The sequence below is a fragment of the Humulus lupulus genome, chromosome 8, assembly GCF_963169125.1.
Source record: "Humulus lupulus chromosome 8, drHumLupu1.1, whole genome shotgun sequence".
Lineage (NCBI taxonomy): Eukaryota > Viridiplantae > Streptophyta > Magnoliopsida > Rosales > Cannabaceae > Humulus > Humulus lupulus.
The window spans coordinates 100,459,057-100,474,407 of record NC_084800.1 but is presented as its reverse complement, the minus strand read 5'-3'; the positions used below and the strand labels follow the sequence as shown (position 1 = coordinate 100,474,407).

The following is a 15,351-nucleotide window of genomic DNA, read 5'->3' as shown; positions in this document are numbered from 1 at the left end:
TTTCAAGGAAAAGATAGGAGAAAAAAGTTGGCATTTGTCCAAGGCCCAGCTGCCAGCACCAGGCCCGCTAGGCCCACTACCACCTCCACCAGCTTCTCTCCCTCATGCCTTCCACGTGCCAGCCTTCAGCTCCTTGCTTTTTCAGCCTTCCCAAGCTTCACACGTTAAGCTGCTGCCCTCCTTCACCATTCAGCTTCACCACCTCTCCAACCATTTGCCATCTGCCGAAACCATCTCCTGGCCAAAGCAATTCGGCCCAACATCACTTGAAGCCTCCATCACACAGCTGCTCTCCTCACCCACGGCCAGCACCTGCCCAACCAGCCCCTTTATTTTTCTTGAGCCCATAAATAACTCAAGTGTACCCTTTGTCCCCTTGTCTAAAAATACCACTTTTTACCTCACTTTCTACACATTTTACCCAAAAACATCATTATTACACCCTATAATTTACCCCTATTTACCATATTATAATTAATTAAATTAATTTAATCAATTTAATTAATTTAAATTGATTATTTTAATATCTCATTTTGCTATAAATAGGGAGTTTTGAAGACCATTTAGGGTGTCATATTAGAGGAGAGGTTACTATACCAAATTCTACACATTTCAAAACCTCTCTATTCTCTTCTTCTTCTTCTTTTTTTTGGTTATTTTCTATGTATTTTTAGAGGAAATTTTGGGGGTTTCTCCTCTAAATTTTCCTATTTATATTTGTAATTTTTAGTTTGTATTTGCTATTCTAATTATGTGTTTCTAATCTTTTTAAGATTATTAAGGTGATGATGAAACAATGTGTAACTAGATAGTGTTTATTTTGTATCTTGATTTCCCATTTTGTGCAACAAAGTTTATGGAATTTTCTTCTTCAAATATCTTCTTTCATCTTAAATATCATGTATTTTGGATTGTTAGCACATATTTAAACTTTATTCTTCATTAGTGCAAATACATAATATTCTTTGTGTAAGATGTGTCATTAAATTGAACACATCCATGCTTAGAACAAAAATATTATGTTTTGCCTTATAAATAATGTTCATTGATTTATTTGTTACTTCATTAGATTAATTTACACTAAATGCTTTGAAATTATAACTTTGAAAAGTGAAGAAAAATCCTATTTTTTTAGAAATAATTTGTGCTTAAAATTATAAATTTATTTAGAAAATGATAGTTTGATTTATTTTAACTATCACTAAAACTTGGGAATCAATGTACTTATAAATATTATTGAACTTATATTTTGTGGATTCTAATCCTTAATAATCTTATTTTACCATCTTCATTTCTATTATTAATTTATGTTATATATATTGTCTTTAATTTCTTTATTAGTATCTTATATTTTATTTTTATTATACAAAAATCCCATCAATATTTGGAACTAGGTTAGAATTTATTAATTTTGGTTTAAAATAGTTTCTCTTTTTCGATTTTAGTCAACTCCTTTGGGTTCGATCTCGTGCTTACACGAAAACTATTCTATAAATACGATTCGTGCGCTTGCGAGTATAAATATTTAAAACATACCCGTTTTGGGTCCATCACAGCTTCTTCATCATCCTCTAGTTTAGCTGAAATCCTTACTGAAATTCCTAAGCTTAGGGGTGATAATTTCAAAGTCTGAGAGGAACGAGTTCTTCTTCACTTAGGCTGCGCCGACATGGACTACGCAATAAGGAAGGACGAACCTACTGCAATCACTGCGACTAGCACTGCTGCTGAGATCGCATTATAAGAAAAGTGGGAGTGATCCAATCGTCTTAGCATCATGTACATTATGTCCAAGATCCCTATGGGAATGCGTGGATCGGTGGGGCAACCTGAGAAAGTCAAAGACTTGATCATAATGATCGATGAGCAATTCGACACTTCAGACAAACCACTTTACAACAACCTCATCCACCAGTTCTCATCCACAAAGCTCACTGGTGTCAAAGGAGTTAGAGAACATATCTCAAAGAAGAGGGACATTTCTGTTCAACTGAAGAATCTCAATGTAGTCATTCCTAAAACCTTCCTAGTTCACTACATCCTTAACAATCCTCCACCTCAATACGAGCCTTTCAAACTTTCCTACAACACACATAATACGAGCCTTTCAAACTTTCCTACAACACACATAAGGACAAATGGAGCATCAATGAACTAATAACCATGTATGCTCAAGAAGAAGCAAGGCTCCTACAGGAACAAGGTGAAAGTGCTCACATGGCCTGTAACGACCCCAAATTCGCTATTAAGGCTTAAGGGCCTTGAGTAGTGTGCCTGGAGGGCATGATGGGATTTTGTGTGTGAATTTAATGAGTTTAATGTATGATTATGATTTAATGCATTTTATATGACTATTTGATTATTTGAGATGCATGACTATGTGAATTAGTATGCATGGAGACCTGATAGTCTTAGAAAGAGCATAATTGTAATCTGGCCATTTTAGGGCATAACTGTGATAATTGTATTATGTGATTTGTGCCATGTGAGTGTGGTGTTTTTATCAGGATGCACGCATCGAGACGGTCCTAGTGAGCCAATTAGTTTAAAAGTCACAACGAGATTTTATACCCGGCTCGGGAGGAGCCTAGGGGTACTTTAGGAATTTCGTAAGTTGAAGTGAGAACTAGTGGTTATAGTTTTGGCGATTGAGTAACCTGGGTAACCATTTGTAACTGCTGTGAGTAACAAGTTTTAGATAGAAAATGGTAGAAATGAAATAGAAGTGAAAGGACTTAAGTGCCCTTGAAGGTTTAGTTAGGAAGGGTTATTAGGAAGGGGTAAATTGGTCATTTGGCAAGGCAATTAGACAATTTTCAGCTGGGTTTATGGGGTACACGGTTTGGGCATTGGGTCATTTGGTTTTTTGATAAAATTGGAAGAGAAGAAAAAGAAGAAGAAAGAAAGGCTAGGGCAAGAAGAAGAAAGGAGAAGAGGTGTAGAAGGGGCTGAAGTGGGAGTTTAGGAGGAGATCAAGGAAGCTTTTAGGGTGGATTCTCCACTTGAGGTAAGGATCTTATGCATATTTAAGTTTGATTTCTGTTTTGACTTGTGAATCTAAAGCTTGAGTTAGTTTTTTTTGAGTTTTGGTTTGAGTTGCTGAAATTAGAAATCAAGGGGTGGATTTTTGGGTGTGGTGGTGTTTTGCTCTTGATTCTAGTATCTATAGGTTGTTAGATGGTTCATATGAGGTTTTGATTTGATTTTGGGCTTTTGCCCGGGGACGCGGGGGGTTGGTTCCAATGTATTGTTTTAAGGAATTTGAGGTCCCGAGAGTACGGGATTGGTCCTGGGAGGTGGTTTTGGGTTTGATTAGTATTAAAAGTGTTTCATGTGTGTTGTGACTAGGATTTCGGAAAGGCTCATGCTAGAGGACCGTGCTTGTGACCTTGGTGCATCGGAAAGCTCGGGATACAGGTAAGAAAACCGTAACACCCGAGAATAGGGCATGGGCCCACAGTGTGATTGCAGGGCATGGCCCTAGATTGTATTATGTGCAAATGTGTAACCTTAGATGAACTATTATATGTTTGAATGGTTATTTCAAAATGTATTATACGTGCTATTATAATGAAATGAACGGCTAAGGCCGAGAGCGGCGAAGGCCGGGTACGGCCTTGGGGCCGGAAGTAACACTCAGCACCTGGGATGCTTATAGCCAGGGTGGGACCCAAGGGATACATGAGTTATCCTTACGGTGAGGACCGAGACCCCAGGCTTCAGTAAGGCCTCTGGGGCGGCATGGTCGTGCTTGTTTAGTCTGATGGTTTTCCTGTTTATCAGTGGATTATGTCAGCTATATTATTTGCATATGTTATGTACTATTTGGGTTTTCTTGCTGGGCTTCGGCTCACGGGTGCTCCGTATTGCAGGTAAAAGCAAAGAGTCTGTCAACCAGCCATGAGTATGGAGAGCGTGGGGGCGGCGCGTACATGTTCGGCCTGCCCGACTGCTTTGGTTGGGGGCATTTTGTATATGGCTGTATTTACCATTCTTTTGATAGTTGATCAAGTCTAAATCTATTTTTGAGTTGTAAATATTTTGTAAACCTTATTTTGGGATCCCAGATGTTTTATACTTAACGTTTTAAATGAAGCTAAACATTTTAAAAGAGTACAGTCTTAAACTTTGATTTATTCACACTTTTGGTTTTAGAAACCACTTAGAGTCAGTCAAAAGCACGATTTTTGTCTCAAAATCACTAAGTAGCGGCTCTAAGGTAGTAGGGCGTTACATGGCCACCCAAGGAAAGAAACGCAAACCATCCAAGAAGGACAAGGGAAAAAATAAAGTGCCTCCCCAAGGCAAAATAATGAAAGATTCCATCAAGTTTTTTTTTCTGCAAAAAAAAAGGACATGCAAAAAAGGAATGCGCCAAGTTCAAGAAAAAGATGGACGACAAAGGTAATCCAATTTCCTTCGTATGTTATGAATCTAATATGGCTAATGTTAATATTAACACATGGTGGATTGATTCTGGGTCAACAATTCACATTTCAAATTCCTTGCAGAGTTTACAAAACCTAAGGAAGCCAGTGGGAAGTAAGCAAAGCATCTTATCCGGAAACAAGATGGGCTCACATATGGAGGCTATTGGAACATGCCATTTAGTTTTAATTAGCAGTTTTATTTTAAAGTTAGAAAAGACCTTTCATGTACCAAGATTCTCTAGAAACTTGATTTCAGTTTCAAGACATGTATCTTTTGGATTTTCCTTTACATTTTCAGACAAATCTTTTTAATTTATATAATAAATATTGTTATCCCCATTTCCTGCAGAGGCTTTGGGCCTTTGCCCTGGCCCACGGTCAGAGGACCAGATCGGCGTATGGGCCCGGCCCAAGGTCCCTTGGTTTGAATATTGCCCAAGGGGACTGGTACGGACCAGGGACTAGGGGTGTACACGGTTTGGTTTGATGCGGTTTAGAAGAATTTTGAAACCAAACCGCTCATGCGGTTTTTTCAAAATGAAAAACCAAACCAAACCATTAAAATTAAAAAACCAAACCAAACCAAACCATAAATAAACAGTTTGGTGCGGTTTGGTTTGGTTTTAACCATATAACTAAATTATTAAAATTTTAAACTTTTTTTATTATAAAATAATTAACTAAATAATTGTATTTAAATAATAATAATTTTAGCTTTACTTTTAAGACCATAAAGGTCTATAAGAAGCTTATTTTCTTTGTTGTTGTAAGTGTAAGTATTTTGAATCATTTTATAGAAGTGGGAAAAAGAAATGTTTACTTTCTAAACAATGTGGGACTTTACATTTCTCTTTTTTTAGTTTTGGAAACTTGTGCATGTATTAAATACTACTAAAAACATATCCTAAACAATTAAATTGTATTGGCTTCGATGGTTTGATAGATTTTATATTAACTTAAGTGTAGGGGTTCAAATCTTTGAACCATCATTTCTAAAAAACTATTTTTTTAGAAAAAATCACGGTCCGGTCCAGTTTAATTGGTTTTAAAAAATTAGAAACTGTGACCAAACCATTAAAGTTGAGCGGTCCGGTTAAAACCGAACCATCAAAAACGGTTTCACCGGTTATGGTTTTTGACGGTTTGGTGCGGTGCGGTTTGGTTCCAAACCACGGTTTGCGGTTTATATGAACACCCCTACCAGGGACTCCAGACTGGGCCCATTGGAGGGGTCCGGGACGTCCCTCCGGGTTCGTCCTCAGCAAGAACGGTCCCGACGATGTCCAGAGCACCCGGACCATCGCGGCCTACGCATTCTTGTCCCGGACCCTGGTGTGGTCCAGGCCTATGGTAAATGGAGCGGGCCAAAGGTAAACGGACCTGGATCATCTCCTCCCCGGTTGAAGGGCCAAGCGTCCAGGATCCTGAAGCCGCCTCATTTCGCGTGGGCATTGTCCCCCACTTTTCGCCTGCAAAAAGAGTCGCCTCGAGATTGCTCACTGATGTGTTAGGACTGCGCACCAAGTACCCTGACCGGTCTTGTCTCCTGAATCAGCCTCGTGACTCGAAGTGGTCAGAGCCAAAGCGCCGTTTTGTCGGGCGAAGCTTGTATCTCAGGTCAACCAATTGGGCCTTAGCTGGTTTGAATTTCGTGTATTGTATACCTCTTTGTATTGGGCCTCCACTAGAAAGGCCCCTTGTATTCATTTCACTGATGGGCCCGGGTCGGATCCGGCCCAGACCCGGTATTCCCCTCAGCTTATAAATATAAGCTGTAGAACAATGTAAAGGGGGGTCGGAGAAAAAAGAAGGCAGAAACTCTGTTCAGATACAGCTAGAAAACTCCATTGTATAAGCTTCTTCTAGCTCTAATATATAGACTCGTGGACTAAGGCTAGTTAACGCCCCAACCACGTAAAAACCCCGTGTCGATCTTCTACTCTCATTATTATTATTACCAGCAAATATTGTTCATTAATAGAGTTGCCGAAAATCTCGGTTAACAAATATAAATGTGTTGGAAATGGTATTTTGTCTGATGGTCTTTATTGCCTTAATTTACAAAACAATACCGCTTATAATATTGGGCATGTTCACGCTGGCAATAAAAGATGTGTTATGAATGAGAATTCCTCTACATTATGGCACCTGAGATTGTGACATATCTCCATTGATAGAATTAGAAGGTTAGTGAAAGATGGGGTACTCAATACCTTAGATTTTACTAATTTTAATACTCGTGTGGATTGCATTAAGGGAAAACATACCTCCAAGTCTAAGAAAAGTGATGTCCATAGGAGTTCCGAACTATTAGAAATCATACATACTGATATATGTAGTCTAGACATGGGCTCATATGGTCAGAAATACTTCATCTCTTTCATAGATGATTACTCATGCTACATGTATATCCACTTACTTCATAACAAAAGCGAAGCGTTAGATGTCTTTAAGATATTTAAAGCCGAAGTAGAGAAACAATGCAACAAACAAATTAAGATAGTGAGATCAGATAGAGATGGAGAATATTATGGTAGATACACTGAAGATGGACAAGCATCTGACCTTTTTGCAAAGTTTCTTCAAGAAAATGGGATTGTTGCCCAATATACCATGCCTAGTACACCCAAGCAAAATGGTGTTGCAGAAAGGAGAAATTGAACATTGATGGACATGGTGCGGAGTATGCTTAACAGCAACCCTAATCTTCCTAAATACTTGTGGACTGAAGCTCTAAGGACATCATCGTACATATTAAATCGAGTTCCAACCAAGGCAGTCTCAAAAACTCCTATTGAATTATGGAAAGGTTGGAAACTGAGTTTGCAACATGTACGCATTTGGGGATGCCCATCTGAAGTTAGGATATACAATCCACAAGAAAAGAAACTGGACCCAAGGACCATAAGTGGATACTTTATTGGATACGCTGAAAGGTCTAAATGTTACAAGTTTTATTGTCCATCTCATATCACTAGGATTGTCGAATCAAGGAATGTAAAATTTCTTGAAAATGCCTTGATTAGTGGGAGTGATCAATCCAAGGACTTGTTCAGAGAAAGATCCTTCAGAACCTTCCACCTCAAGAGCAAGATTGATTGTGGTTGATAACACCCCTGAAGTCCAAATGAATGTTGAACCACCACAACCTATTGTTAAAGATCCACAAGTCAATGATGGAGTTCAAATGGATCAAGTTGTTCAGGAGTTGCCTATAGTTGTTGAACAACAAGCTGAACCATCCACTCCCCAAGAGCCTGCTGGTGTAGCCTTAAAAGGATTCGCTAGGACAATAAAATCGGCGATACCTAGAGACTACGTTATGTATTTGTAAGAATCTGACTACAATATTGGAGCCGAAAATGATCTAGAAACATTTCACAAGCTATGAATAGCAAAGAATCAGAACTGTGGTACAATGCCATGAATGAAAAAATGAATTCTATGCAGAGCAATAGAGTCTGGGATCTTGTTGAATTGCCTAATGGGGCGAGGGCTATTGGGTGAAAATGAGTCTTAAAAGACTCATTAGGCAACATTGAGAGACACAAAGCGAGACTCATTGCTAAGGGATTCACTCAAAAAGAAGGAATTGAATACATAGAGACCTTTTCTCCAGTATCTAAGAAAGATTCCCTCAGAGTTATCCTCGCATTAGTTGCTCATTTTGATTTAGAGCTGCAGCAAATGGATGTGAAAACTGCTTTCCTGAATGGTGACCTAGAGGATGAGGTATACATGAAACAACCAGAAGGATTCTCCTCTAGTGATGGTGAGCATTTGGTGTGCAAGCATAAGAAGTCAATTTATGGTTTAAAACAAGCATCCCGCCACTGGTATTTAAAATTTCATGATGTCATCTCTTCTTTTGGATTTGAAGAGGATGTCATACCAGAAGGTCGGTGGGAGTAAGATATGTTTTCTTGTTTTATATGTGGACGACATTCTCCTTGCAACCAATGATAGAGACATGCTACATGAGGTGAAGCAATTTCTATCAAAGAACTTTGAGATGAAGGATATGGGTGATGTGTCTTATGTCATTGGCATTAAGATCCATCGAGATAGATTCAAGGGTATCTTAGGTCTATCTCAAGAAGCCTACATTAACAAAGTTTTAGAGAGATTTCGGATGAAAGATTGTTCACCAAGTGTTGCTCCTATTGTTAAGGGTGATAAATTAAATTTGAGTTAGTGTCCAAAGAATGATTTTAAAAAAGAAGAAATGAAGAACATCCCATATGCTTCTACTGTTGGAAGCTTGATGTATGCTCAGGTGTGCACAAAACCCGACATTGCCTTTGGTTTTGGAATGCTAGGAAGATTTCAGAGTAACCCGGGGTTAGACCACTGGAACGCTTAAAGAAAGTTATAAGGTACCATCAGGGTACTAAGGATTACAAACTCATGTTTAGACAAATCGACAAACTGGAAGTAGTTGGCTACTCAGATTCAGACTTTGCTGGTTGTACTGATTCACATAAATCAACCTCTAGTTACATGTTTATGTTTGCTGATGGAGCTATATCATGGAGGAGTAATAAACAAACCTTGACTGCTACTTCTACTATGGTAGCCAAGTTCGTTTCATGTTTTGAGGCTACATCGCATGATGTATGGCTAAAGAGTTTCATTTCAGGCCTTAGAGTTGTAGATTCCATATCTAGGTCTTTGAGAATGTTCTGGGACAATTCAGCTGCTGTATTCATGGCTAAGAACTACAAAAGTGGTAGTCGAAGCAAGCACATCGGCATAAAGTACTTAGCCATGAGAGAATGTATTAAAGAAAATAAAGTGGCCATTCAACACATTAGCACTGAACTGATGATTGCTGATCCTATGATGAAAGGCTTGCCACCTCATAAATTCAAGGATCGTGTATTGAACATGGGACTTGGTTCCCTTATGTAAATTTATTGTACAAACTGAAGTTATTATCAATGAAACTCTTATTTTGATGTTTTCTCATATTTGAGCATCTTAATTTTATTTGAGAAAATCTTATATTCATATGACCTGAATAAACATAGTGTTTATTCGTTTAAGTACATAATCACATAAAGTACATTGTTATGTAATTAATATATTGTAATACATGGAAGATAATACTCGTCATAAAAAAAGAATATATCATCATGATTCATGTGTTTATTATATGATAGGGATAATCGTTGGGCTTGAGTTATACTTTAATTTAAATGCTGACCAAGTAGGAGAATGTTAGAATATTTATTTATATGTTATATAAAATCAATTATGCTACAACTAATTGATTTAAATTCATTTAATATATCAAAATCAATATTTTATTTATTGAAAACTATATTATAATCAATAGTCAACATTATTTGTTACCCAATTTTATTGTTACCCAATTTTGTATATCCCAACTGATTGAGAGAATATCTCAATCTATGGCAGAGATTCTGATGAAATGTCTCACTCTACAAATATAGGGTATCAGTCCTCAAACTCACTAATCATTTTGACTTTCAAGAACTTCATCTAAAGAGTTAGTAAGAGCTTAGAAACCCATGTACTCGTAGGTATTTGATCATCTAAATTTTATGTAACAATTTGTTTATTGCGCATTATTATTGTTATGCATTTAGATTAATTTTAATCTAACATAGCCAAGAGAGTCTATAGTCTGGCACTCAGTAGGACAACTTTGAGACTTATTTTGGGAAACAATGTACAAATGATACAAGACAATGTCCCTGTTATCCAGTAAAGCACCAACAACACTTAATACACAACTACTGCAATGAACATAACATAATCAAAGGTCCAAGCACCTTTGAATAGCTAAACATGAGTGGAACATTCCATGAGTTTGAAGCCTGCTAAATGCAGCAGGCTGCTCTAGATCTTCGAGAGAGCTTCTGTTTGGGGACTAAATATGTACAGATTACAGTCATGACTATCAACTCGAGCTCCAAAGGACGACACTGCATCTTCGGTTACATCTTTGTGCTGCAAACAGTAGGAGTAACTATTATCAAAATAAAAAGAAAAAGGTTTGAGGCCAATTCTTTAAAGATGATTCATGTACCCAAAAATCTATAAGTCCAAACCTGCCACAAATCTCTTATTGCTACACTCGTGCTTGATTGAAGCCCCAGTGTTTCCCAATGAGCTGTGATAGTTGATGCCTTCGAGCAACGATTCCAAAGAGCAACAGCCAAACGATGTCCAGATAAAGGGCCTGCCCAGATCTAAAAAAGTAGAATAGCAACAAATTAATCAAGTTACAAGATACGTGAAAATGGTGCCACATTTTTTTTTTGAAGGGCATGGGAGAAAAAAACAATAATCCCAGGTAAGAGGTTCTGGACTGGTGGGAGTTCTTAGCCTCTGTTAGATAACCTCTGGAAGCGTTATTAAAAATCTCATTTAATCTCAAATTCAATTGAATTCCAAGTGTTTTAGCTGTAATATTAGTTAATATGCTACATGAGGTGAAAGAGGTCGGCAAAACCTGACGGCAACCATCTGGTCCTGAAACTTGAACTTTTCTTCCCTGAACCCCAAGTGGATCTGCAAAAACATATAAACTCTCACGCCTTTAGATGTTATAAGTGCGACAAGTCAAGATATCAAAACAAATAAAGACACATGGAAAAAAAAAAGGGAACAGTTAGAGAGAGCACTTTACCTTGATTGATAGCAATCACCTCCTTATTGCTCACCAGCTCAAAAGTTTCTACTGTCATGTTTCTTATGTCACAGCCGATTAAAAGAGGGGCCTGAAAAATTTGAATGCATATTCTTCAGTGTGTAATAGAACATAAACAAATTAAATTTTTTTTAGTCAAATGTCTCATTGGTTAGGAAAATACAAGTATAAAACTGAAGTTGAAAGTGAGGTTCATTTGTCTTTCTGCGTAGTCACATTCACAACAGAAAGAATCCTTTTAATATATTCACTGTTAAAAAAAAAACATTAATTTTTTCTTTCTTGGCAAATGGGATGATACAGATAAATAAAAATGTAGGATGGAAACAGTATACAAACCTTCATTAATGCCCATATACTAAAATGAGCACGGTACTCTTGGTATGTCATACCTCCATTGCCAACCTCTAACATATCCGGATCTGCTCAAAATAAAAAGATTAATTTACAAATACCACACAAATACACATGCTTTTCCACAACATATTTCACAAAAAGTCCTCATTTTTTACCATTCCATCCGCCAGGTCCTGCATATGCTGCCCACTTGTCGTTCAAATCAGCTATGGTAGTCATGCTAAATAACAGGAGAAAGTAAACTCTATCAATACGACAACATTACAACACAATAATTTAAGTGTCATATTAAGTTGAACTGAATTGAATATGTTGATATGGCATGGCACCAATCACCATCCATTTCTCTAAGATAAATGATTGCAGAACTAGGACCTGGCCCATGAATCATTTATGTCATCTGTTGTACGCCAGCTATTTCCTACCTTCCCAGCCCATAAAGCAGGATCATCCACCCCCCTGTGAAGCAAGAAATTTGGATGAAAATTGTTGTCAAGGTAACAGGGGTTAGCTCAGGTACCTAAATGAATCAATAAGCTGGACTACCATTCACAAAGGGAGTAGAAAATTAAACGCCCAGTTTTGTTTAATGCATCACGCATTGGAGGGTATCTGAATAGCATGGAAACAAGTCAAGTCTCACAAAAAGCAACTCAATAGTAATTATTTGACAATATGTGAGACTGAGAAGAGGTTAAACCGTTTTTTTGGATCAATGCCCAGATTGTAACAGTTGTCATACTTCAAATAATCCACACCCTGTGATAGAATATCATAAACCAACAATCAGGTATAACAACCATGGAACAAGATCATAAACACATAACTTAGATATCTGAAATGAGCTTGTGCATTCAAGATTGTTTAAGAGTCCATTTAAAAAAAACTACAAAAGCAATTTAGAAAGCCAGCTTAGCAGTTATAATAACATAATCTGTTGGTATTTAATAGAATAAATATTTCAGCTGAAGGGGAAGACCCTAAATGTCAGCAACCAGTTGCTGTTAGTTTATGCCATAAAAAAAAGAGAATTGCTAAGAGACACTACTGGTGCCCAATACCATGAGAAAATGGCATACCGCTATTAGTGTAATCTAATATCGGGTCCCACATATTTGAATTTAATAAGTATTATGAGATATCGCTAATCAATCATAAAATACAATACCAGAGGTGTTGGCACCTTAGGTGCCAAACAACAACACTCTAAAAAAAATGCAAGAAACAAAGATTGATATAAAGAGTCGGTTACATATACTTAAACCAAATCTCAGCAAGTAATTGAAGAAACTAACCCACGAAGCAAACAGCTTGGCATCGTCATTTTCATGAAAAATTGATCCTGGTCGAACTTGGCATGTAAAAACCCTAGAAAATGCAGATGCATAAAATATAACAGTGAGCATGGAAGTGAAATAGAACTATAAAACAATAGATAATCTGCAAAATGGGAAAAACAAAACAACAACAACAACACATCAACAAAGAAGACATTAAGACCGTGGCACTAATGTGATTTAACTTCTAAAATTCTAACCCGATATAGGAAATTCATCCTACCCAGCATCAGAGTAAATTCCAAGCTTAAGGCCCTTTGCATGTACATAATCAGTGAGAGCTTTGATTCCTGATGGAAAAGTTTTTGGATCAGGTTCCAATTGACCCTGCATTAACAAACAAGCGGCATTGAAAGGATTTAAAACATACATAAATCCCAAAGTTGGTACTAGCTTTTGCTTTCTTAAGACTAATATATATATTTATATATATATACTCTTCTATATTAACTGAATTGTAAACATCACTTAAACTTAAATAAAATTAAATAAATAATTAATTAAAATAAGATATTTTACAATATTAATTATTTAAAAATAATAAAATCATACATTTTTTTAACTTAAAATTAATATTATAATAAACATATAATATATAATTTTTTGTTGTCACTACTATGTAAATATATATATATCAACATTGTGTTAAGATATTATTAATGTAAATATTTATATATATTATATAAGTATAACTCATTCTATTATATATATATATATACATATATTTAAAATAAACCCATCAACCAAGTTTTATTAAAATTATAAATAATGTTTACAACTTTAAAATTAAGCAAATATACATGAAAGTTGCTTCTATCTATTATATATATATATATATAGATTTTGTACTTATGTGTTAGCTATGACACTCAATCATGAAAGTTCAAATCTTATTTGAAAGCGATAAACATGGTGGCTACAAGATCAACCATTGGTTATTCAAATTATAAATTTGTGAGATATGTAGTTGGTGATTCCTAACAGCACTAACCTCTAGATTTCGAGTTGGAGAAGACCAGCAATCATCTACATCCAAGTGAAGAAAGAAAAAATTAGATCCAAAATGCACAGAATCTAAAGTTAACCAAATTTATAATAGGGGCCCAGAAGGAAGAATAGTACCTATATTGAGATACACATATCCTAAATCAGCCAAGCCCGATAAGACAAGTGCATCGGCTGTCAATCACATGAAATTATGTGTCAGTAACTTCATACCGTGATCTCCCTTTACGTGAATCCTAATTCCACTCATCTTTAATCATCATAGTTTCAAACTAATAATCAGAATCTGATAGTTTCAAATTCTTCAAGATTATCTAGTGTGTCAATTTTAATATCATCGACTCACTGACGCTAAAATGATGAGCAGAGCTACCAATGACACCAAGAAATTGTTACCTGTTTCCCTAATGACAGTTTCATTGATGTTACAGGCAAAGAAATTCCAACTATTCCATCTGCCAAAGGTAAACAATAGACAAAAATTATGGTCTAAACTCAAAATAAGATCACTATGAGCTTGAAATCAAAACTCCAAATTAATGATCAACTATCTAGAATCCATTCACGGGCAACCTTAAAATACATATTAAATCACCCAAAACTTGTAGAATATGCAAAAAAAAAAAAAAAAAAACTCCACTTCATCCCACCACCGAGAAAAGATAATAAAAACAAAAAACCAGGGAAAACAGGAAATTCGAGAAAATTGAACAGAGAGAAAAAAGAGCAAGAGTCAGAGACGAACCCCATCTGAGGAGTTTTAGCCAAACCGTTTTTAAGCTGTAAAATGCCATACTTAGAAGTATCATAAATTCGATAGAAGGAGGGTCTAACAAAACTTGGTTTCTCATAACTTTGCAATAAAGAGACGGCTATTCCTTCAATCTTCATGGAAGGTCCCACTAGAAATAGAACCAGAAAATACCCAGAAAGCAAAGCCTTCATCTTCGCCATTGTAGAAGGACCTGGAGTTTGGAAGAGCAGTGTGTATTTTGGTTTGGTCGTTGAGAAACAAGTAGAGAGACAGATTAAAAGGCAAGGGAAACATTGGGAATATGAGTTATTAAATTATTTTTGACTGGACAGATCATCAGATGCCTCGACATGAGATTGCCTTTTTAGAAAGTGGATAAATACATAAAAATAATTCAATAATTAGTTATCAAATTTAATCTTAGGTTTATACCTTTTTAAAAATTATATTTTGTACCACATGTTTATAGTTTATGTATTTTGAAAAATTACTTTTTTTTTATTTTATATTTTATAAAATAATTTAAATAAATTCCTAAACTCAATTTTGTTGAAATTTTTTTAAATTAAAATTACAAATAATTTACCAAACTAATAATTTTAAACAAAATCACAATCATTCTGCCTAATAAACATATTGCCATATTCAATGTTTTTTTCATCAAATTGAGTTTATAAGTATATTTAAACTATTTTACAAAATACAAGGTTTAAAATAATTCATCAGAATACAAAATACAGACGGATAATTATATAAAACACATATCCAAAAAATTATAACCCTTTAATC

At 35.9% G+C, this 15,351-nt stretch overlaps 1 protein-coding gene across 1 annotated transcript; it reads right to left on the bottom strand.

Moving 5' to 3' along the window:
* Nucleotides 1-10,091: 10,091 nt before the first annotated feature.
* On the bottom strand, nt 10,092-14,852 carry LOC133798236 (alpha-galactosidase 3). The gene is made up of 15 exons (XM_062236462.1): nt 14,554-14,852; nt 14,205-14,263; nt 13,926-13,982; nt 13,795-13,829; nt 13,027-13,130; nt 12,762-12,834; nt 12,167-12,225; nt 12,013-12,078; nt 11,842-11,925; nt 11,622-11,686; nt 11,449-11,531; nt 11,089-11,179; nt 10,912-10,970; nt 10,508-10,648; nt 10,092-10,406 (listed from the first exon to the last, which is right to left on the bottom strand). The coding sequence occupies exons 1-15, from the start codon at nt 14,760-14,762 to the stop codon at nt 10,296-10,298; spliced, it is 1,296 nt and encodes a 431-aa protein (XP_062092446.1). The 5' UTR covers nt 14,763-14,852; the 3' UTR covers nt 10,092-10,295.
* Between the last annotated feature and the right edge of the window lie 499 nt (nt 14,853-15,351).

Bases quoted from the DNA above. Each gene is read 5' to 3' on its own strand.
- LOC133798236 (XM_062236462.1), bottom strand. From the start codon at position 14,762: ATGGCGAAGATGAAGGCTTTGCTTTCTGGGTATTTTCTGGTTCTATTT. The intron at 14,264-14,553 runs GTTCGTCTCTGA...TACCTTTGGCAG, and splicing joins GCTAAAACTCCTCAGATGGG to ATGGAATAGTTGGAATTTCT. The intron at 10,971-11,088 runs GTAAAGTGCTCT...ATGTTTTTGCAG, and splicing joins GGTGATTGCTATCAATCAAG to ATCCACTTGGGGTTCAGGGA.